Source organism: Lepus europaeus, chromosome 13, assembly GCF_033115175.1.
Source record: "Lepus europaeus isolate LE1 chromosome 13, mLepTim1.pri, whole genome shotgun sequence".
Taxonomy (NCBI): Eukaryota; Metazoa; Chordata; class Mammalia; order Lagomorpha; family Leporidae; genus Lepus; species Lepus europaeus.
In genome coordinates this window covers 35824662-35849805 of record NC_084839.1, presented here as the reverse complement: position 1 = coordinate 35849805, position 25144 = coordinate 35824662, and the positions used below count along the sequence as shown (strand labels likewise).

Sequence of the window (25144 nt, the reverse complement as noted above, 5' to 3'; positions counted from 1 at the left end):
AACATGAATGGAATTCGAGGTCCTTATGTTAAGATGTTAAGTGAGCACAGAAGACAAGTATCACATGATCTCATTCCTATGTGGAGTTTAAAAAAAAAAAACAGGTGATCACATTGAAGTTAAAAATACATGTGGCTATCACAGGCTGGGGGGAAGTGTGAAGACAGGGATTGGGAAAAGTTGACTGATGGGTTCTATGTTATAGCTAGACAGGAGTAAGAAATTCTGGGGTTCCATTGCACAGTAGGGTGAAGATAAAGTTAATTTACTGAATATTTTTCTGTAAAATTATCTGAGATCATGTGATACTTGTCTTCTGTGCTCACTTAACATCTTAACATAAGGACCTCGAATTCCATTCATGTTGCTGCAAATAACAATTCATCCTTTACGGCTGAGTAGTATTCCTTTGTGTGTGTACACCACATTTTCTTTATCCATTCATCAATTGATGAATATCTGGGTTCTTTGCATTTACTGAATAGTGTTAACATAAACACAAGAGTGTGAGTATCTCTTCATATATATTTCATTTTCCTTGGGTAGTTACCCAGAAGTAGAATTGTTGGATCATATGCAGTTCTAATGTTAGCTTTTTGAGGACTCTACATTCTGTTTTCCACAGTGGCTGTCCTAATTTACATTCCCACTAGCAATGTGAAAGTGTCCCCTTTTCTTCACATCCTTGCTAGTACTTGTCTTTTTTCTTCTTTATGTTTTTGATAATAGCCAATCCTACTGTAGTGAAGTGATACCTCACTGTGATTTTGATTTCTTATTACCTTGATGATTATGTGATGGTGAGCATTTTGTTTTGTTATCTGCTGGCCATTTGTATGCCATGCTTTGAGATAAGTCTGTTTATATTTATTGCCTATTAATTGGATTGTTTGTTTTTGCTTGTTGTTATTGTTTGAGTCCTTTGTATATTCTGGATATTTACCCCTATCAGATGTATAGCTTGCAAATATTTTCTCCCATTCTGTAGAATTTTTGGTTGCTTTTATTATAAAGAAATGTTGAATTCTTGGAGGATAAATCTATTTACCTTGACCAAACATTATGCAACATACACATGTAACAAAACATCACATAATACCCCATGAATACAAACAATTTTTCTGTTTGCTCATTTTTTAAAATAAAAATGCTAAAAAAGACAGTTTTGAAAAAAAAAACAAAATCAATCTATTTGTTGCCTACAAAAACCGTATCTTACTAATAAATATGCACGCAGACTGAAAGTGAAAGGATGTAAAAAGATATTCCATGTTAACAGAAATCAAAAAAGAGCTGGTATAGCCATCCTAATATCAGACAAAATAGACTTTAACACAAAAACTGTTAAAAGCGACAAAGAAAAGGCACTATGCAATAATTAAAGAGATCAATTCAACAGCAAGATGTAACCATCATAAACATATATGCACCTAATTACAGGGTATCTGCCTATTTAAAAGAAATGTTAAGGGATCTAAAGGGATACATAGACTCAAATGAAATAGTAATTGGGGATTTCAACATCCCCCTTTCAGCAATAGACTAATAAACCAGCAGGGAAACAGCATGGTTAATTGACACTACAAGCCAAATGGACCTAACGGATATCTACAGAACTTTTCATGCTACAGTTGCAGAATACACATTCTTGTCACCAGTGCATGGAACTTTCTCTATGATTGACCACATGCTAGTCCATACAGCAAGTCTCACCAAATTAAAAAAAATAGAAATCATACCATGCATCTTCTCAAACCACAATGGAATGAAGATGGAAATCAGCAATGCAGGAATCTCTAGAACATATGCAAACACATGGAGACTGAACAACTTATTCCTGAATGAAGAGTGGGTCATAGAAGAAATCAAAAGAGAAATAAAAAAAATTCTGGAAACAAATGAAGATGATATCAAAACTTATGGGATACAGCAAAAGCAGTGTTAAGAGGACTGGAAAAAGAAATTATGAATATGTACTCTATGAAATACTACACAGCAGTAAAAAATTATGAAATCCAGTCATTTGCAACAAAATGGATTAACCTGAAAAATATCATACTTAGTGAAATAAGCCAGTTCCATGGCCAGCACCACAGTTCACTAGGCTAATCCTCTGCCTGCGGTGCCGGCACCCCAGGCTCTAGTCCTGGATGGGGCACCAGATTCTGTCCCGGTTGCTCCTCTTCCAGTCCAGCTCTCTGCTGTGGCCGGGGAAGGCAGTGGAGGATGGCCCAAGTGCTTGGGCCCTGCACCCGCATGGGAGACCAGGAGGAAGCACCTGGCTCCTGGCTTCAGATCGGCACAGTGCACCGGCCATAGCAGCCATTTGGGGGTGAACCAACGGAAGGAAGACCTTTCTCTCTGTCTCTCTCACTTTCTAACTCTGCCTGTCAAAAAAAAAAAAAAAAAAAAAGAAAGGAAGGAAGGAAGGAAGGAAGGAAGGAAGGAAGGAAGGAAGAAAGAAAGAAAGAAAGAAAGAAAGAAAGAAAGAAAGAAAGAAAGAAGCCAGTTCCAAAGGGACAAATACTATATGTTCTCCCTGATCTGTGATCACTAATACAGCACCTAAACGGAAATCTGTGGAAGTGAAATTATACTTTGAGAAGCAATGACTTGAACAGTCCTTGTCTTAACTGTCAAGGAACATTTTTTTTTTCTTCTTCATATATTTGTTGAACTCCTTACTTGACACAGAGTTAATCATGTAGGTATAAAGTCAATTGCAAATAGATCTCAGAAAAAGTAAGAGTGGGGATAAGAGAGGGAGGAGATTCTCTCCTCCCTTCAGAGAAAGGTACTTCCTTCTTTGATGGCCCTGTTCTTTCCACTGGGATCTCACTCACAGAGATCTTTCATTTAGGTCTTCTTCTTCCTTTTTTTTTTTTTCTTTTCCATGGTATCTTCCACTTTGACTGTGACCCTATCGGAATAAGATCAAAGTCAGCGAACTCTAAAGGCTTCCATAGCCCTGACAACTCATGACTAGAGCCTAGGGAGATTACTGACACCATGAACAGGAGTGTCAAATTGTTAAGTCAGCAACAGGAGTCACTGTGTACTTACATCCCATGTGGGATCTGTCCTTAATGTGTTGTCCAATGTGAAGTGATGCTATAACTAGTACTGAAACAGTATTTTCACACTTTGTGTTTCTGCGTGGGTACAAACTGATGAGATCTTTACTAATTATATACTGAATCGATCTTCTGTATATAAAGATAATTGGAAATGAAAAAAAAACCTGGTGTTAATTAGAAATGGCATAGAAAATTAATTAATTTTTTAAAAAAATATTATGTAGGATCTCTGTCTTTAATGTGCTGTACACTCTTATTTAATGCTATAACTAGTACTCCAACAGTATTTTTTTTCACTTTGTGTTGCTATATGGGGGCAAACTGTTGAAATTTTTACCTAATATATACTAAACTGATCTTCTGTATATAAAGAGAATTGAAAATGAATCATGATGTGATTGGAAGGGGAGAGGGAGCGGGAAAGGGGAGGGTTGTGGGTGGGAGGGAAGTTTTGGGAGGGGGAAGCCATTGTAACCCATAAGCTATACTTTGGAAATTTATATTCATTAAATAAAAGTTTAATAAAAAATAAATAACAAAAAAAAAGAGAGGGAGGAGAAAGTTTATAACTGTAAAATTGTGTAGTTCTGCATACATTCCTACAGACTTACTTCTAAGTTTAAAACTTGCCATGGGACCCCAAATTCCATTAAGCTGGGTGGTAAAAATGCCATCTTAAGTGTTAAAGTGACCATATTAAGTGTTAAAGTGATCATATACATAGGATTAAGTGTTAAAGGGATCATATAAATAAGATCATGTATCTGGTAATAATAATAGATAGAATTAAAAAGAAGAGAATATTCCAAAATGGGAAGCAGTCTACATAGCAGACTCATAGAATAAGAATTGCTTTATAAAGTACTCTGACCTCAAAATCAGCCCTTAAGTCATTCTGGTCTGGCTGAAAAGCCCATGAGAGCACTTCAGGCATGGAAAGCCAAGGCACTGTGGCAAAAAAAAGTCCGACATGAAGGATCTCTGTGAGTGAGACCCCAGGGGAAAGAAGTGACCATCAAAGAAGGATGTTCTTTTCTCTGAAGAGAGGAGAGAACCTCCACTTTCCTTATTACCTTGTCTTAATACTGATGGAGATTGTGGATTCAAAAGGCTTCCAGCCTTGGTAGCTCATGTCCAGAGCCTCGGTTGATCACTGATGTCACATGTAAGAGTGTTAACTGTTAAATTAACAACAAGAGTCACTGTGCACTTACTTCCCATGCAGGACTTCTGTCTTCAATGAGTTGTATTATGAGAATTTACTGGAAAATTTGTTCTCAGTGTGTGTGTGTGTGTGTGTATATAAATTGTTGAAATCTTTACTTAGTATAGAGCTGGTCTTCTGTGTATAAATTTAATTGAAAATGAATCTTAATGGAGAGTGGGATTGGGAATGTGAGAGGAAGGAGGAGGTGGGGTAGGGTGGGGTGGGGTAGGAAGGCAGGTATGGTGGGAAGAATCACTATATTCCTAAAGTTGTACTTATGAAATTTGTACTCCTTAAATAAAAGGTTTCTTTGGGGAAATAAAAAAAGAAACCATATGAGCCTGAAAACATCCGTTTGGGGGGAGTTTTGAAATTATGAATTCAGCTTTATGAATAGCTACAGTATATTAACATTTAAAAAAAGAACATACCAGAAGTCTTCATGGATGCAATGAACCAAAAGGTATCATCTGAAATGTAGATGAAAATATTTCATGTTCAGTTGGTTCAATTTACTTGTATGTTCATTCTCCCTTTTTCCCCAAAGATGAATTGTCTTCTTAAGAAAATTTAGATTATAATTTACCTACTTTTCTGTACTATTTTACATCCTATTCCTGACGTTCTGTTTCTTCCATCACTTATCTTTTTTTCTTTCAAGTAACTAGTCAGATTGTTTTACTACCAACAATAAATTTTTCAAGAGTTATCATGCACTTATGGTAATGCAAATATTCTGATTGTGATTATATAAATTCATCAAACTACACTTCTTTTTTAAAAAAAAAAAAGTCCATTATGTGCTGTTATTTGGATATGGATTGTCCCCCAAAGGTCTACATGTTGGGAGCTTGGTCTTTTTTTTTTTGACAGGCAGAGTGGACAATAAGAGAGAGAGACAGAGAGAAAGGTCTTTCTTTTGCCATTGGTTCACCCTCCAATGGCCGCCGCAGCCAGTGCACTGTGGCCAGCGCACCGCGCTGATCCAATGGCAAGAGCCAGGTGCTTTGGTTTCCCATGGGGTGCAGGGTCCAAGGACTTGGGCCATCCTCCACTGCACTCCCTGGCCACAGCAGAGAGCTGGCCTGGAAGAGGGGCAACTGGGACAGAATCCGGCACCCCAACCGGGACTAGAACCTGGTGTGCCGGCGCTGCTAGGCAGAGGATTAGTCTATTGAGCCACGGCATCGGCCTGGGAGCTTGGTCTTAAGGTGGTGGTATTGGGAGGTGACGAGGAACTTTTAAAAGGTAGGAGGTCCTTGAATCAATTGAGAGCATAACCTCAAAAGGAACTATTGTATTTCTTGGAGGCTCTGGTTAGTTCATGTGAGAGCACTGTTTTACAGCCTGGCCCTGGTCCTACATAGCCTCTCTCTGACTTCCTGTTTGACCATGTGATTGTTGGCTCTCACATGCACTGCTACTACTGCAACCTACCATGAAATGGGGCAGTCAAGGGATTGCAAAAGCCTGTTCCATGCCATTTGGATTTCCAGCATCCAATCCTGAGCTAAATAAAACTCTTTTCTTTACAAAGTTAGCCTGTATCAGGTATTTCACTATAGTCATGAAAAAGCTGGCTAAGACATGATGTAATCCAGTGATGCCATACTGAGCTATCTAGCTCTTAGAAGGAGTCATGTACAAGAATGCTTCCCATTCCTGCATTGTTTGTAAGAGAAAAATCATAACAATTTAAAGATCCATAATGACAAGATGGATAAATTGGGGATTTTTTATGAAATGGAGTACTACAAAGCTATTTAAATGAACTAGAAGATGTGTATGAAATCTGAGAATAATTTAATAAGGATAGAAAACAATTAAATCAACATGAGTATTATTTATATATACTTAGACACAGATATAAAAACACATACAGAATTAAAACTGAAAATTCAGCTTAGTTGCTACCTCTGCAAAAAGCAGGAAAGGAATGTGTCAAGTTGGCTTCAACTATACTTGTAGGATTCTAACTGGAAAAGGAGGAAGGAAGGGAAGAGAAAAAAAAAAGGGAAGGAGGGAGTTGAGGAAATGTAGGGAAAGAGAGATCTGGGAAAATATGACAAGATGTTATGACAGGACTAAGCTGGGTGATAGACACACGATTTTTTGTTAAATATTGTACACATTTTTCTGTATGTATAAAATATTCTTTTTTCATTTTAAATTTTTTATATTTCTTACTTTTTCATGTTTTAAATTCTATTTAAGGTATACAAATTTCATGTATTTCATATACACAGATTCAGGAATGATTATAAAATATCTATAATGAAATAAAAGATGTGCTAATATTTATAATATTAGTTCACTATGTTATTAACCAAATCTAATAGTCAAACAAAAAATTTAAAGTAAAAAAATTAACAATGAGCACAAATATTTTCTGGTTCTACTATCAAGAGGATTGTTTGAATCCAGGCAGATAATATTTACAATATAACTTTCTGACTCCTCTGCTAGCACAGCCTTAAAGAAGACAACTGGAATGTCCTGGTGAAAAGGGAATGTGCTGGTGCGTATTAAGTGCTCTGCTGCTGACCCAATTTGTGATAGCAGGAAAGATCTTCTGAAAGGCAACGGAGGAAGGACTGACAATCTATTCACCACGTATTTATGCACTTCTGGGGTTTTTATTTTTTGTTTTCAAGCCCCTTCAGTTTACGGAGACTGGGATAGAAATCTTCCATCCTCTGGTTTATTCCCCAGATGCCTACAACTGTTGGGGCTGGGCCAGGTCAAAGCCACAAGTCAAGAACTCAGTCCAGGCCTACCATGTGGGTGGTGGGGACTCAAACTGAGCCATCGACTGTTGCCTCCCAAGGTACACCTTAGTAGGAAGCTGAACTCTGAAGAGAAGCTGGGAGTCAAACAAGGCACTCCAACATGAGATGCAAGCATCCCAAGTGGTGTCTTAACCACTGCTTCAAATGTTTGTCCTCAGAATTTTTAATAAGGAGGTCCACAATTTAGTGGGTCTCCAGGTGAAATTTTTTCATGTTAACTCATTTGATAATAATTAAATTATTAGCTTCAGAGGCAAAATTAAAGCTTCAACTGGTAAGTAAAGCACTAGGGCCAAATCTGTATTTGGTCTCTGACATCAAAATAGGATGAAGAACAGAAGTGGGCAGAAGAGTGGTCATATTGTAGGAAAGAGAACCTAGGACTGGGAGTCAATTCTGCCACAATCTAGCAGTGTAATTTTAACCCCTATCTGAGCATTTGCCCTTGTCTGTAAAGTGAAATAAAGAATCTGAACATCTAATGTGCCCTCTAGGTCTAGAAGTCTATGATTTTGTGTCCTAAATCACAGCAAGATATGAGCACTTAGATGAAACCATGGGTTATAAAAGAACCCATTGAAGACTTTTCACAATTCTGATGACAGAGATAGAAATATGTCTCCATGCTTAAGTTTAAGCAGATCATTTTCCCCTCTGCCCTGAAAGAGGACATAGAGATGAAGGATATACCTAATGCAGAAGTTAACATGAGCTCTTCGTAATCCACAAGAAATCATGGAGAACCAAAGTGAAATCAGAAAGTGGGAAGTACAAATGCTGCCATTCCACAAGCCTGTCTGTGCGGAACACTGTTAAACACCAAAGGATACAGTTCAAGTCCTCAAAAAGCTCAAAGTTTTATACGGAAGCCAGAAAAAGTGTTGGAAGCTAACCGTTGTCCTGGAGGGGTTGGACACTTGCTGGAGAAGTGAGAATTGAACTAAATTCTAAAGGATGATTCAGAATTAGTTGAGGGAAGAAGCAAGTAGGAATCGCATAAGAAAAGGCCAAGACATGGTTATTTCAATAAAGAGCAAGTAGCTCGGTATAGCCATGACTCAGTCAGGGGTTGCAGCAGGAGATGAAAGTGGTTAATTTAGGCAAAAGTCATATCATGAAAGATACTGACAGCCAATGAAAAAGAGTATAGATTTTATTAACAGTGGTGAGGACCCACTTTTAAGCAGAACAGACAGTTAAGATGGAATGTGAATTTCAGCTGGATCTCTGGCAGTTTTGTGTGTAATGGTCTGGAGGTGGGAAAGACCAGCGTCAGGGAGTTTCTAGGCTCTCAAAGACATAAGTATAGGTGAGAATTCACAGGACCTCCATTAAGGCAAGTGTTCTGATTCTCAAAATAGCTTCTGGAAATTATACGGATTTGTTATATTATACAAGTGTGCTACATTTCCCTCTCTAAAAAAAACTACAAAAATCATCTAAAAGGTCTGCAGTGTTCTTAATATGTCCTCCCCCAATCCACTCATTGAAACTGAATCACCATTGAGATTAAGTTTAAGAGGGGTGGCCTTTAGGAGGCATCAAGTGATTAGAGGTGGGAGTGGGGCCCTTATTAAAAGGCTTGAGGGAGTGGGTTCCTTCTCTGTTCTTCCACTACACAATGACACAGCAGGAAGGCTCTCACCAAACAGTACATACCAACATCTTGGTATTGGACTTTCCAGCCTTCAAAACCATAAGAAATAAATTTGTGTTGCTTATAGCCACCTGGTCTGTGTTATTTTGTTGGAGCAGCACAACAAACAGACTTGGTCATTGGGAAGCTTTAGAAAATATGTCATTCAGTTGATCACCGGGAGCAACTAGTGGTTCACCCAAACCAGGCAGCCAGACCTCCTCCTCTTTGTGATGGGCTGCCTGAATCAGCCCTCATAGAGGGACTATGTGCTTTGATTTCCTCTTGCTAGTGGTTCCAGTTCATCTTAGAGCATGGACATTAATGCCACCCTTGTGTGTTTGCTTTTGGGCTAGCCCTTCATCACCATAATCTAGACCAAGATTTCTTTTTAAGAATTGTTAGGGCCTCAGCAAGACCCTAACAACTCAGATATGGGCTTTTAAATCCAAAACAAGGCCAAACACTGAGGCTTGTCTTGAAAATATTTCCTGATTTCAGAGACTGTGGCCATCAAAGCTGGGACCCACATGCCTTGTGTTCAATATAAAACTCCAGGTGAGATTTGACCAATCTATCAAATATTGATTTTGTTTCATATCCATTATTACCTTTTACATGCATTTGCACCAGTTTCCAAGATGACTGTGGATTCCCAAAACTCCTGCCAAGCAGCCCCCTCTTCCATGCCACTCTCTTTTTTCACCCTTTGGCCTTTGCATAGCTGGTTGTTACCTGGAATGCCCTTTTCTCTACTCTTTACATGCCTAACTTCTCTGATTTGAGATCTCAGTTGAAGGCCTTCCTCGACGACCATTCACAAAGTAAGGTCTCCTTTGGTTTCATGGATCATTGATCCTTGTTTCCTTCAAGATGTTTATTACAGCCTGCAACTGGCTTATTTGTCTGATTTCACGAGTCGTTTAGTTTTGTCTTGTCATTATCTCCCATAGGAATAAGCAGTTCCTGAGGGAGGGACCAGCTCTGGTTTATCACTAAGTCACCAATGTGTAGCATAGTGCCTGGGACACAGTAAGTTGTCAGTTAATACTGTTGAATGAATGAATAAGTCTCTGGCTTCCTTGACTGGGACATGGCTCATTTATAATACTTCACTTTGTCTCAGCCTCTCTGCTTTCTGCCCTGACCCATCACCAGCCTTGTCACTCCTACAGTATTCTATTTCACCGTCATCCCCCACTCCTGCCCAGCTGGCCCTTCCAGATTTGGTCTCTCCCCTTAGGCTACACAATGAAGAATATGTTTGTCTTGGAGCTGTTTCTCTTGCTGCCTCAGTAATCAACTAGAGCTGTTAGCCTCAACTGATCTTTGCTGTCTCCATTTGTCAAAAACAAAAAAAGAAAAACCAGCCCAAACCATAGCTGCCTTGGGATCCTGCAACTAATTCTTGAGAACTGGCTCTAATTTTCAAATTTACAGAAGGCATAAAGTTGACAATGTGACTAATCCCATGGTGAATAATATTACAATGAAACTGAAGTGAAGTCTGGTTCATTTCATCTGAAACATTATTTTCAATCTGGGCTCCACACTTTAAGTGGAAAAATATTGAAAAGCTTAAACACTGTCTAGAGGAGGATAAGTTTTTAAAATATCAGAAAGAGGGGCCGGCGCCGTGGCTCACTTGGCTAATCCTCTGCCTGCGGCGCCAGCATCCCATATGGGCACCAGGTTCTAGTCCCGGTTGCTCCTCTTCCAGTCCACCTCTCTGCTGTGGCCTGGGAATGCAGTGGAGGATGGCCCAAGTGCTTGGGCCCTGCACCAGCATGGGAGACCAGGAGGAAGCACCTGGCTCCTGGCTTCGGATCAGCATAACTTCGGCCTTGGCGGCCATTTGGGGGGGTGAACCAACGGAAGGAAGACTTTTCTGTCTCTCTCTCTCTCTTACTGTCTAACTCTATCTGTCAAATAAATTAAAAATATATATATCAGAAAGAAACAGAGCTACATACACAGACTCTGAATCCAGATCAAATGTGATATTTGGTAAATCAATTAACCTGCACCTTGATTTCCTCATCTGTGAAGTGGAGCTAGTAGTCTCTGCCTAACTCGTAGAATTACTGTGGTGGTTGTATGAGTTAATAGATGCAAAATACCTAAAATAATGTCAGGCACATATTAAGTATTAAGTGAATGTCTAACATTATTATATGAAAAGTGATTAAGAAACTGGTGCTTTTTATTTATCATTCCTCAGTGGACCCTGGCTACTTAGAATGTGGTCCAGGAACCAGCAGTGTTGGCATTACTTAAGAGCTTGTTAGCCAGGCAGTACCTTGGGCTCCATCCCTTGCCTACTGAACCAGAGAAAGCACCACAGGAGCCAAGATGAGATGCAGAGAGAGGCGTAGCAATTTGTTGGTTCCACATAAGAACAAAAACTAAGTTTTTAATTATTCTTCCCACCTTCCCCATCCCCTTGCCTCATAATCTTCTCTCCAACTTTCTACCCCCACACACCGCTTTCTTTTATTATATTCTTTGAAAGGGAAAGATTCAGCAACCAGAAAGCAGCAGCAACATGCAAGGAGTATGTGGGTTGCTGCCCCAAACTGTCCCACTTTAGGGAGCCCCAGGCTGAAGCAACCAACAGGGCTGTCTTCCTTCACCCGGCAGAAGGCAGAGTCAAGGAACCAAAGGTAAGCTAAAGGAAGAGGGAATGGGCGATCTTCTGCCAGACAGCAACAGTACCAACTCCTCTTATTTCTCTAGCCCCTGAAAAGAGCTTCACGCAAGGCAGAATCCCAACTGAGCTGCTAGACCGTGCCTCAGTGCAGTTCAATGGCATGTCCTTGCTCACACGGCCCACTGCACTGAAAGGAGGACGCACACGGACTAAAGGATGCAGACAAAGGAGGAGAAAAGACCCTCACCCGCCTGGTAGCCTCACATGGAAACAGCCAAAGAAACTGTGTCTGAGTCTTCCCCCATGAGACTTGTGAATGGAATCCTACCAACTGTACAGTCAAGTCTGGCTCAAAATGGCTCAGAATGTCTCCAGAGAAAACCTAGTTCTTGTCTCAAGAGGAAATGCGACGCCTAAGAGAAACACAAAGAAACTGGTAAGGGGACTGCAAAGATACGCCAGGACATGTGGGAGAAATGGGTGCTTGTTTGACCCCCACATTGCAAGCAAAGCAGAGCTTATTTGAAGGGATCGTATGAAGAGAGGTTTTGGCTATAACAGGAGTTCTGTGGAAAAGGCAATACCATTAAAGAGGGAAAACAGTTTTGTGTTGCTGATGAGATGCAGTAAAATGTCATCAGTTTTCTAAGATCATTTTCCTAACCAGAGTATAAGACATTAAGCACGGGCACTTCAAAAAGTTCATGGAAAACTGAATTCAAAGATAAGTTTATTCTGGTGCAAAACATTTTTGAAAACTACATATAAAGGGTCTTCAAAAAGCTCATGAATATGAGTGTTATAAAAACAAATTATTCATGGGTTTCAAAAAATTTTGTGCCAAAATAAACTTATCTTTTAATTCTATTTTTCCACAAACTGAAGTACCTTCCTATGTCAGAGACCATGCCTTTTTATTTCCCTTTCCCAAACACAATGTAATAGAATGCGCTGTGTGCAGTCAAGTGCTCAGTAAATGCACTAATGAATTTCAGGAGATGCTGATCTCACTAGGACTTAAAGTGATCTGACAGTAAGCAGGTGATTAATGGCATTTGTATGCAGAAAGAATCTGGCGTTAAAGACCAGAATCTGCCAAAACCCTCATCTCCCTACTTCACCAGAAAGTTATGCAGGAAAGCAGTTAGGCAAGAAATGTTAGAAAAAAGCACTGGGAGAAGGCATTCAGTGCAGCGCTTAAGATGCACCTGGGTTCAAATCCAAGTCCTGCTTCTGATTCCAGCTTCCTGCTAGGACACACACCCTGGGAGGCAGCAGGCGATAGTCTAAGTACTTGGGTCCCTGCCACCCACACACATGGAAGACTCAGACTGAGTTCCAGGCTCCTGGCTTCAACTTGGCCCAGTCCCAGCTGTTGCAAGTATTTGGGGAATGAACCACCACGTGAATGATATTTTCTCTCTCTCTCTCTCTCTCTCTCTCTCTTTCTCTCTCTCTCTCTCTTCCAAATGAAAGAAAAACGATTTAAAGAAATTTATCTTCATTTACTTGTTTCAGTTTCTTCATGTGAAAAATGAAGGTCATTGAGACCTGACTGAGTATTTGAAAACATTCTGTATCCACCAAGGTTCAGAGTAAAGTCACTCTCCATTACAGCTCCTGACTGTATTTTAATACAGATGGAATTACACAGAACTTCAGTGGCGCTGGCAAGAGGGCCCAATCTGGAACCAGTGGTGTAGCCATCCATTTGTACATAGCATCCAAGCAGCAAAGATCTCTTTCTGCCAGCTGAGGAACGAGATGAGTCATGGGGAAAAGAAGGGCACTGGAATTGCTTGATTCACTGCTCCCGAGACAAGGCCTCCCTACTTGAAGGAGTAAGAGGCTGTGTTCTTCTAAACCTCCTCATTACTAAGCCAAGGGGCAGGAATACGGGGCACATAGATTACTTATTGTTTAAAGACTGCACTGTGTCTTAATCATGGTTTAAAAAGAATGGGATAAGTTGATGATTCAGTGTCAGAAGAGCAGCAAAAAAAAAAAAAATATGGGGCTAAATAAGAAATCTAGAATAGGCATTATGATACAACAAGTTAAGCCACTGCTTAGGATAACTGCATCCCACATAGGAGTGTCTGGGATAGAGTTCCACCTCTGCTTCCAGTCAAGCTTCCTGCTAATGTACCTTGGAGGCAGCAGGTGATGGCTGATGGCTCAAGTACTTGAGACCTGCAACCCACAAGGGAGATCCAGATGGAGTTTCTGGCTCCTGGCTTTGGCCTGGCCCAGCCCTAGCTGTTGCAGAATCTGGGAAGTGAACTAATACTCTCTCTCTCTCTCTCTCTCTCTCTCTCTCTCTCTTTCTCTTTCTCTTTCTCCCGGTATCCCCCCCCTCTCCCTATGTTCCCCCATACAGCCCTCCCCTCTTTGCTCTGACTTTCAAATAAATAAATGTTTTTTGAAAATGAAAGTTCTTATATCAGAAGTGGGTGGGAAGAAAAGAATTAAGAGGAAAAGAAAAATTTGTGTTCCAAATTCTCAGTGGTCTCATAAAGGATATATGGGTATTTGCTGGGAGCAGTGGTTGAGAAGGCTGCAGCATACTTTGGGCTATATTAAGTAACAGAGTGAAAAGAGAAAGAAAGGAAAACAGAATCTTCTCAAGAAGAAAATGAACCAAGCAATAGCAAAAGAATGTCTATAGTACCCCTAAAGTAAGTTTATTTAGAATCCTCAGAAGCCCTTCATCCTTTGGGGAAGAACACTCTTCATCTAAACGCTTCTTGGTTTTTCATTTTCAGTGCTGAAACTTGGTGAAAGTTCAGTCAGAAGTACAGGATTGTGGTTATATTGTTAAATGTTTTGGAAGCATCAACTTGCCATCAAAAAATAATAAATTTAAAAAAAAAATAAAGATTGAGTAAGATGGAATATAACATTTACAAATGGATTCATTTCTAATACAAATGACCTCAAATGGAGAGTATTACTTACCACAGGAGAATTATTCAGATAATGAACATTGAGGCCAAAGATGAAATAAGTCAATTTATTGGTAGTTCTTGAGGTTGTTTCAGAAAAAGAAAATTTAACAAATTCTCTATCTACAGTAAGGATAATTTACATATGTTGGAAATTATTAACCAGGCAACAGTTATCATCCTCATTTATGCCTTCTTAACTTTTGTTTATTTATTTTAATATTTTATTTTTAATTATTAATTAGCTTTTAACAGATTCAATATAGTTCATAGACACAATTCTAAGAATATAATATTTCTTGGCCGGCGCCACAGCTCAACAGGCTAATCCTCCGCCTGCGGCGCCGGCACACCAGGTTCTAGTCCTGGTTCGGGTGCCAGATTCTGTCCCAGTTGCCCCTCTTCCAGTCCAGCTCTCTGCTGTGGCCCAGGAGGGCAGTGGAGGATGGCCCAAGTCCTTGGGCCCTGCACCCTCATGGGAGACCAGGAGAAGCAACTGGCTCCTGGCTTCGGATCAGCGCGGTGCGCCGGCCACAGCGGTCATTGGGGGGGTTAACCAACGGAAAAGGAAGACCTTTCTCTCTGTCTCTCTCTCTCTCTCACTGTCCACTCTGCCTGTCAAAAAAAAAAAAAAGCATATAATATTTCTTTCCTCACTCCCTCTTTCTCTCTCTCCCTCTCCACCTCCCACCTTCCCACCCTCTCCCTTTATTTTTTTTAGTTTTTGAGATAACATCTTTTAAATTTATTTTATAAGATTTAATAAGTTAAAAGTAAAAAGGCATTAATTTAGTTGGAATATAGGAAATGGCTATAAACAATGAATGGAAAAAATAACCATATCACCACTATACAGTAAATTTTAAAGTAGTCACAGATCACTAAAACTATAGTAGTATAACATTCTGAAGCATTGGCTTGACAGGTGTATATGGAGCTGGACAGAAGCCAGGAGCCAGCAGCAGCGTCTCCCATGCCGGTGCAGGGGCCCAAGCACTTGGGCCTTTTCTACTGCTTTCCTCGGCCATAGCAGAGAGCTGGATTGGAGAGCAGCTGGGACACTGGTGCCCATGTGGGATGTCAGTGCCATAAGAGGCAGCTTAGCCTACTATGCCACAGTGCCCATAAGAAGTAAAATTCAGAATATTTCTTTATGGAATATCAATGCTATGGAGGCCTTAGATTTTTTAAAATGAAAGTATTTACTTTTAGTGACACCACATTTCTGATAAACAGGATTCTAGTGAAGTTTTACATTTTTTGAGCAAGACTAGTATTTCAGATTTCTTATATAGTCCTTTAAATTTGTCATGTGATACTGGAAACTCCAAGAATCATTGCTACTAGGCCTACAGGCAGTAATAGTAAATGACCAAAAAAAAAAAAAAAAAAAAAAAGCTAAGAAATAATGTGATCTGTTTTTCAGTTAACTGAATATTGGATATTTTCAACATAGTATTTTCTTTCTATACAATAGGTAATAATTCTAACATATGAGGTATGCGTACTGCATATTCATAATACACTCATAGATAGCATATAATCATATACACACAGGCATTCTTATGTCACGAATGGTTTTTAAATTCAACCACAAAAACATTGCTCCTGTTTCTCTCAATTACAATAAAAAATGTAAACTTTGATTTTAACTGTTCTCATCACAGAAAAATAAGTAAATAAGGTGACACATATGTTAATTAGCCTAACTGGATCATCCTTCAATGTACACACATATCAAAACACCATATTTACCACATAAATGTATATATATAATTATTATTTGTTAGTAAAAATAAAATTTTAAATTTAAAAATCTGTACCTTGAGAATATGAACTCTAAAAATCGTGGTTAAAATAATCTTTACATATTACATAAAATCTGTATCTGGTGTGTGGTTCTTTGAATGTCTATTTTTTTCTGCAACAAGCATGATTTTTCTTACTACAATTTCAATTTTAACACATCACATATGTTTCCTTCATAAACCTCTAAGAAAAAGCTTCTCAGAATGAAAGACAAACTAAGAAACAATAAGCAAATTGATTTAAAAATCTACAGTCTTTAAAATGAGCTTTAAAAATAAGACTCTTTTTAAAGATTAATCTTGGTAAATTACTGCTTTGCAACTGATCCTTTTACATAGTGCTTATTCATGTAGAAATGCGTGACAGTGCAATCATTTTTCAGGCCCGCAAGTCATTTGAAATAAAATTAGAAACTCATTTCTGTTTTGCTTTGTGGGTTCTTCTTTTAACTTTTCGATTCAAGTACATCCCATCTTCCTCTCCTCCATCTCCTCAATTCTGATAGTATTCGTAGACCCCTGGGACTTGGCGTGTTCTGCCTCAGGTAAACAGATCCCATGTGAAGCACAAAGAAGACCCCTCTCCCTGTTTGCTGACTCATAGCACAGCGGTGCACTCACTGTAGCCCTTGGCATTTTGCTGTCAGTTTTCAAAGAGCTCATCAAACACCTGAGTTGGTCATATTTAAATTTCAGAATCATGGAGTGGTTAGTAATAGCGCTCTTATTTGACCTCAGAGATTAAGTGACTTGCTCAGCATCACTCAGCTCAGTAAACAGGTTTCCATTCAAAACTCAGGCCCCACTCCCATAGGAGTAATCTTGAGTTTCTTTTTTAATCTGCATCTAGCATGGCCTAACCCTGGATGTTGTGGGCATTTGGAGAGCAAACAAGCAGATGGAAGACCTCTCCATTTACCTCTCCGATTCTCTCTGCCTTTCAAACAAAAAATAAATATAAAAGGGGTTCTGATATTCTAATTTTTTAAAAAATTATATAACGGGGTTATCAAATAGTTCATGAAAACTGTGTATTGTGAAAAATTATGCATAGATTTTAAAATGTTTTGCACCAAGAAAAAAATCTTTACTACATTTTCCATGAACTTTTTGAAGTTCCCCCATACTAATAACAAATAAAGAGTATAATGTTCTTTACTGAAGAGAAAAGGAGGCACTCTAAAATACCATTTAGCTTGATGGGCTCCAGTTCTGTTCTAAGGGAATAGGAATTTATGGATTCTATAAATAAGGCCAAGTTTTCAAAGAAGGGAATAAGACAAATGCAGCAGCCTAGGAAGATGTGTGCTATAAAAAGAAAGAGCCTCTGCTTATCTCGGAAATAGTTCATATACATTTTCTTAACTTGAGAAGTCAAGCTAAATTTGATTAAGCACATGTCTACATATCACATGAGCCTACCACTACTATAGAAGAGAGTGGAAACTGAGAGAAATGACACATATTTCATGGTGTGAATCAGTTTCTTTCCAAATGACACTTCCTTTAAAAAGGCATAAATTTGAAATTTGCCTTTTGGATAATGCTTCTTTTCAATTTTCAAATATAATTGTGATGTAATTGATCGAATCTCCATTTCAAAGCTTCTGAAGCTGAGCTTCCCACCAAAACTAAGCATGAGATCTCCTTTTATGGACCAAAATAAAGAGCAGTGTACTGAATTATTAGAAAAGCTTTTGTTCTTTTCTTCAAATATTTGCATGAATTATTCAGGCTTTCTATGGATGGAGCTTTGAAATATTCAAATTCCTTGAACTATTTCATTATTTAAGATTCATATTTATTAAATCCTGTAGGATGTACTTTTCCTCAGAAAGTGCAGATTCAGTTCAATTATTATTTCTGTAGCAGAGAGCTATACAGAGTAGTTTCGGGTGCCAAAGGATATACACAGACAAGCAAGACAATCTTCAGAGATTTTACACTTTAAGGAAACTGCAAAGCCACAAAATACTTGTAAAGTACAAGTTACGGGGTTTCCAAAGGGAACGAGATACCTTCTAGCCAGGGCTAAAGGAAAAACTTCAGAGAGAAGCTGGCATTTCAGATGAGCTTGAAAGACCAAGAGGAATTTCACAAGTAGGGGAACAGTGAAATGAGGAGGCTGGGATCTCAACTTCATTCGTGCTCCCACTTTCATCATTGAAGCCCCTTTTAGGCATGACAACCTATGCAGTCATTCTCCCAGCTGGGATGCTAGCTCAACTGATCTAAACCTAGATTCTGCCTCCTCATCTGGCAAACAAATCCTCACTCTCTCAGAAGCCCCACTCTCTGAAGGCTGTCCCTCCACTCCTTCCCCACGGATATTCCTCCATTTAGCTTTTCTGGCGTCACAAGCAACCCTCATAAAGCAACGCAGAGTAGCAGCCACAGCGTCATCAGAACCTTCTAGCCCACACCCATTTCTCATCTTCCTTGAGTCCTGCTTGGTGAAAGATACCATCCAAAGGTAGACACCTGGGGGTGGGTGTTGTGGCACAGCAAATTAAGCTACTGCTTGGGATGTCCACATTCCATATGGGAGAGCCTAGGATAGAGTCCCACCTCCACTTCCAATCAAGTTTCCTGCTAAGGTACACCCTTTGAGGTAGCAGGTGATGGCTTAAGTACTTGGGTCTCTGCCACCCATGTGGGAGACCAGAATTGAGTTCCTGGCTCCTGACTTCAGCCTGGCCCAGCTCTTAATATTGCAGATATTTAGGGAGTGAACTGGTAGATGGAAGAACTCTCTCTCTCTTTCTCTCTCTTGTACTGCCTTTCTGATAAATAAAAATAAATGAACTTTAAAAAAAAAAGATAGAATGAGTCTACCACCACATACAACACTTCTGTCACATCCCAAATATTCCTTAACTTGACATACACATCTTTTCTGTATAGCCTCATTTCCCACCTCTTCCTGCTCACAGCAGATGTCTTTGTAAACCCCACTACACAGGCACACAAACACACACTCACAGGCATTTTGTTGTATTTTGCCTCTCTCTTTGTGTGTGCCTCTCCTTTTACATGAAATACTCTCCCTGGATAACCCGGATGGTTGCTACTCATCCTTTAAGTCTCTGCTCAAATACACTCTTTTCTTTGGAAGTCTTTCTTGCTCTTTCTAGTATAAATCAGTTTAGCCTTTCTGGACTGAACCAGCTACCCAGATTAGCACGAACTCATCAGTCCTACAGTGCTGCCCATACAGAAAGGGCTTCCTCCTCCTTAGCAGCAGAGAATGAAGCAGGCAAGAAATCTGCGGATATTTATAACTCAGAGTTTTGAGGGGAGTAAAGGAATCCAAATCACCAATTATGAACATAAACACATCAAAACACTGCCAAACTGAACTGTCCTTCTCTGGGAAAATACACACATGGTCCAAAAGAGGAAGATAAGAGAGCACAGCAAGTGTGTGAGCAGTGCAGTGGCAAGAAAGGAAATTCAGGAAAGAAGAACAATAGGTTGTGTAATTAACCAGCTCTGAGGAAACACTAGGAATTGAGGAAGGGTATGATTTTAAGTCTTAGTAACCAGGAGAAAGATGATATTTGTGATGGAATATGACAGGAAAGCACAGCACCACATCAAGTAGGGCTCAGGAGCTCAAGGAGAAAAAGTCTTGGATATAGATAAGGACTCATATTTGAAATTACTGAAAACATGAGAATGCACATAATTAAGTGGAAAAAGGGAGAAAACCAGAGAGCAGAGGACTTAGCCTTGTGGGACATCCACAGCTACGAAAGGGGAGGAAGAAGGAAAAACAATTTTAAAGCAAAGTCAAAACGAGAAGAGGGAATGAGCCAGGACAGGGCAGCATCTATCTACCAAACAGAGAGAAAGGAAGAGCAGGCAAAACTGTTGATGCCTCCTGGGAGTGAAAGTAAAAGCTGTTTCATCTGGTGATTGGGAAACAACAGTGGTAACCGTGAAAAGAATCGTTTGCAAGTGGAAGGTCAGAGAGGAATGTGTGTTGCAAGCAGAAGCAAAAGAGCAGGGACTTCAAGACAAGATGGTGCTTTGAGAACCATGTTAATCATATATGATAGTGATCACAGATGAAATTTAAAATGAGAGAAGTGTCAGGCATGTTTGCACTCAGAAACCGCTCTGTAGCCCAGAAGTAGAACACAAACTATATGGAAAGTACCTAAAGATGGATTCCATCAAAAGCAAACAGTCAATCAAGGTCTGGACCCATACAGGACAGTGGGAGCTGTCTGAAGAGAGGCAGACAGCCTTATCTAAAATCAAGGACTGGTGCTGTGATGTAGCTGGCATCCCATATGGGTGCTAGTTTGAGTCCCGGTTGTGCCTCTTTGGATCCAGCTCTCTGCTAATGGCCTGGGAAAGCCATGGAAGACAGCCCAAATGCTTGGGCTCTGCACCCATGTGGGGGACCTGTGTGTGTGTGTGTGTGTGTGTCTCCCTCTCTCCTCTCTGTAACTCTGGCTTTCAAATAAAATAAATATATCTTTAAAAAAAGAAGAAAAAAAAAAAAAGAACAGGCTTGCACAAACCTGAATACATAAAGAAGAAGGAAGAGTCAGGCATAGTCTCACTGCCAGAATTTGACCCTGGAGAAGGAACTGAATCTACAGTACTATAGGATTAGAGAGAGTTCCAGAAGGCAAAAGGAGATAACCACAAAACTGTTATACAGAGAAGGCTAAGCCAGGAAGGAAGGTAGAGGAAAAAAGGGAAGAAGGGAAGGAGGGAGAAAATGCTGTAAAAGACAGCCAAAAATAGAAGCAACAATGTGGAGAATTCACACCAGATGAGAAGAAAATAATTGAATATCTGACAATTACTTCTTTAAAGTGAGTCTGTTGAAGCTTTTCAAATGAATTAAGCAGAGTAGTAACATTCATACACAGTTATTTTAAAAAAGTAGAAATGAAACAACCATGAATGATTATGAAAAAACACATAAAAACATGAGAATTAAAAATATAGTCAGTGAAATTTAAAAAAAAGAAAGAACAGTGGGTGGATGAACTCTACAGTGAACACAATCAGGACTGGAAATTGGAAGATAGTCCTATATTGATAAATTGACTCAGAACAAACATACCACATGGAGGCAAGAGACATACCTGTACAATAATGGAGAAGCCTCAACAGAATACTAGTAGGAGTGACTGATGAAGACAGTGCAGGGTATTTGATGATGAACATGCTCGTTTATTTTTAGAAAAGAAAAATAGATTGGCAACAATTAAGTATCCAATTGGAGAAGTTAATGAAGAATGTTCATATAAACTCAAATAAAGAAAAAATTAATAAAGTCATGTTGCAAGATTAATTAAAGACACATACTCTGGAGGTGAACAGCAAAACCAAAAGTTAGCACTTGGAAAAACTAATAAAACCGATAAATTTCTATTAAGATTGTTTAAGGAATAGAGAAGACACAAAAATAATAGAAAGGAACATAAGACTTCAATTTGGGGCCAGCGCCATGGCTCACCTGCGGCACCAGCATCCCATATGGGCGCCGGGTTCTAGTCCCGGCTGCTCCTCTTCCAGTCCAGCTCTCTGCTGTGGCCCGGGAAGGCAGTGGAGGATGGCCCAAGTGCTTGGGCGCCTGCACCTGCATGGGAGACCAGGTGGAAGCACCTGGCTCCTGGCTTCGGATTGGCGCAGCGCCGGCTGTAGTGGCCATTTGGGGAGTGAACCAACGGAAGGAAGACCTCTCTCTCTGTCTCTCACTGTCTGTAAAGAGATCAAATATCAATCGGAAAATAGTCCCCATAAATAAATAACAGACCCAAATGAATTCTGTCAAACTTTATTTTTTTAAAAGATTTATTTTATTTAATTGAAATATAGAGCTACAGAGAGTGGTAGAGACAGAGAGAGAGGTCTTCCATCCGATGGTTCACTCCCCCAGATGGCCGCAATGGCCAGAGCTGCACCAATCTAAAGCCAGGAGCCAGGAGCTTCTTCCAGGTTTTCCACATGGGTGCAGGGGCCCAAGGACTTGGGCCATCTTCTACTGCTACCCAGGCCATAATGGAGAGCCGGATGGGAAGAGGAGCAGCCGGACTAGAACTGGCGCCCATATGGGATGCTGGTGCCTCAAGCCAGGGCTTTAACCCGCTGTGCCACAGCACCAGCCCCCTGTCAAACTTTCAACTAAGAAACAACAACTACTGTATAGAAACAATTTCACAAGTCTGAGGAGACAGAGGTGCTAAACAACTCATTGTATGATTCTACTGTAGCTTTGATACCAAAAACAAATGAAAATTTTTAAAAAATTATAGATCAAACTCACTTAGGAACAAAACTGAAAAGCTCCTAAACAAAACACTAGTATATTAAATTCAGAAACACACATAAAAATATTAAAAATACATCATAACCAAATAGAAGTTATTCTAAAAGCACTAGAATGAACATATAGGAAAACAAACAAAAAAACTTCAACAAAATCAGAAAAGACATTCTACAAAAGTGACCATGTATTAGCAAATTATCTACTTGATAAGCATGCTTTGTCCTATCATCATTTCTTCATTCCTTCCTTCCTTATTTCCTTCCCGTGCCCATTTTCCTCCACCCCATTAAAAACAAGTCTGCAATAAACATTTTCATACAATCTCCTTGGGTACACATAAGCGAATCTTTCTCAGCTGTGTACTTAGAAGAGGAACTGTCAAGGAGAAGGACAGGCTCATCCTTAAGGATTTACAGATTGCAAACATTTGTACAAATTTACACTCTGCTCAGCAGTGTATGACAGCGTCTATGTCCCCATATCATTCCAACACTTTTTAGACTTTTTGCCTCAAACAAATTGGGATCAAATTTACTCTTGAATTTTTCCAATATTTATTGAGAACCTGCTATATATGTCAAACACAGGGTGAGAGTAGTAGGAAATGAGGCCAGAAAAGTAATGGGGTGCAAGGGTGCATATGGTACCATTGCAATCACTTTGGGTTTTACTTGAAGTGACATGAAAAGCAAGTGGATAATTTGATTCAAAGAACTGGCATTATTTGACTAAATTTTTAAAGGCATCACTCTGATTAATGTATTGAGAATAGACTATAAAGGAGCAATCAAAGAGGCAGGGAGTCCAGCAAGGAGGCTATGCAGTAACTCAGACACAAGATGATGGGCGCTTAGACCAGGACCAAAATATCTCATTCAAGTTTTTTGCTCACCCATAATTAGCACAAGATCATGTTTATGACTGTGAGGGTAAGAAAGACCACCTCGAACAACATGCAAAAATACCAAAGTCATAAAGAAACGGATTAACACATTATTCTGTAACAAAATTTTAACTCTGTTCAAGAAACTATAAACAAGAAAAAAACTGGGTGAAAGTGTTGTGACATTTATAGCAAAGACTGCTCTCATTCTGTTATCAGAAGTGGCTGGTTTGCCCCAATTTTCTTTTGGCCAAGGGAGTAATGACTTACAGTTCAGAGAGACAACAGCAGGGATAGTAAAGCAAAGTTTATTAAAGTACTTTCCAAGAGATGAACAGGCCAGTTGAGAGAGCACGTAGTACTCTCTTTTCCTCGTTTGAGGCTTTTATCCCTAAGGGATGAATGGCATTGACTAGTGATGTGGCTCTGATGCTCACAATTTGTATTTGTGATTGACATCTGGGAGTTGCACAGCTTTGGGCTCTGTGCGCATATGGCTATAAACTGGGCTCTTCTGGTTTGGCTGAGCTCCCATTTGATCAGGATACTTTAACCTGAAGTTAAATCGCTGAGTGCATAATCTTGGGTGGGGACCAGTAGAGAGTAGGATCCTTTGTGTCACCCCTGAAGGAGCATCTTGTGGCTCTTCCCCAGTCACTGATGTCTAAAAATCTGTCTGACAATACATCCACAAGAAAAGAGTTCAGTCAGTTCTGGGCCAAATGCAAATAAAAGGAAGGTGGAAATGACTTTTCATACACTGGATTGGCTATAAACAAGAAAGATTAATATCAAATGTTTGCAAGCATGTAAGGAGACAGGTGAGGTTTTTGGAGAACAAATCAGGCAGTAATCTATCACACTTAAGTGCATATATTTTTTAATTCAATAATTCCACAACTTGGTTTCTACCCTAGAGAGATACTTGCATATGTGCAAAAAATAAGCAGGTACAAACAAGGTTATTCACTGTTGCACTACTTGTAGTAGTAAAAACTGATAGGATAGAAACCTAAATGATCATTAAAAGAGGGACAGTTAAGCCAACAACAATGAATCTAAGTCATGAAAAGGTATGCAGCCATTAAAAAGAATTAAAACATTCTGGCACAGAAAAATACCCAAGACACTTGGCTAAATTAAAAATAAATAAATGCGGCCGGTGTTGTGGCATAGGGGTAAAGCCATCACCTGCAGTGCCGGCATCCCATATGGGCGCCGGTTCGAGTCCCAGCTGCTCCATTTCCAATCCAACTCTCTGATATGACCTGCGAAAGCAGTAGAAGATGGTCCAAGTCCTTGGGCCCCTGCACCTGTGTGGAGACCTAGAGGAAGCTCCTGGCTCCTGGCTTCAGATTGGCGCAGCTCTGGCTGTTGCAGCCATCTTGGGAGTGAACCAGTGGATGGAGGACCTCTCTCTCTCTCTGTGACTCTGCCTTTCAAACAAATAAATAAATCTTTAAAAAAATTTTTTAAATAAATAAATAAAAAGAAGTTGAAGAACAGTTCATACCATATGATACCATTTAGGCTAAAGCCAAACAAAAAAATTTTTTTTGTTCATAGAGATAGATGATAGCTATCTAGCTAGATACACACATACCTACACAGGTACAGACTTATATATACAATGTACACATAAAAATGAAGATAAATAATACAAATACATAAATAACTGAAAAGAAAAAAGGATGCACTCCAAGTTGAAAAGAGCAGTTGCTTCTAAGGAGGAACCTGAAATGAAAGTGAGAGGAGGGTAGGAAGAAAAAGAATACTTATGAGGCTGCTGTTGTGGCACAGTGGGTTAAGCAACTGCATGTGATGCCAGCATCCCATGTCACAGCATGGTTCAAG

At 39.6% G+C, this 25144-nt stretch overlaps 1 protein-coding gene across 9 annotated transcripts in view; it reads right to left on the bottom strand.

Annotated features, from left to right (window-relative positions):
• The window catches only part of TMEM178A (transmembrane protein 178A), a 324154-nt gene that overhangs the window by 263256 nt on the left and 35754 nt on the right, over nt 1-25144 (bottom strand). For 3 of the 9 annotated variants that reach the window (XM_062209322.1, XM_062209326.1, XM_062209318.1), the window contains exon 2: nt 4716-4754. The exons of 5 other annotated variants lie outside the window; for them this stretch is intronic. Coding sequence is in view for 1 of the 4 variants with exons in the window: in XM_062209315.1 (XP_062065299.1) it covers nt 1740-1742 (3 nt within the window). In the remaining 3 variants the exon portion in view is untranslated. Of the gene's footprint in view, nt 1-1739; nt 1797-4715; nt 4755-25144 lie in introns of those variants that run through there. One more of the 9 variants, XM_062209315.1, reaches the window with a different exon arrangement.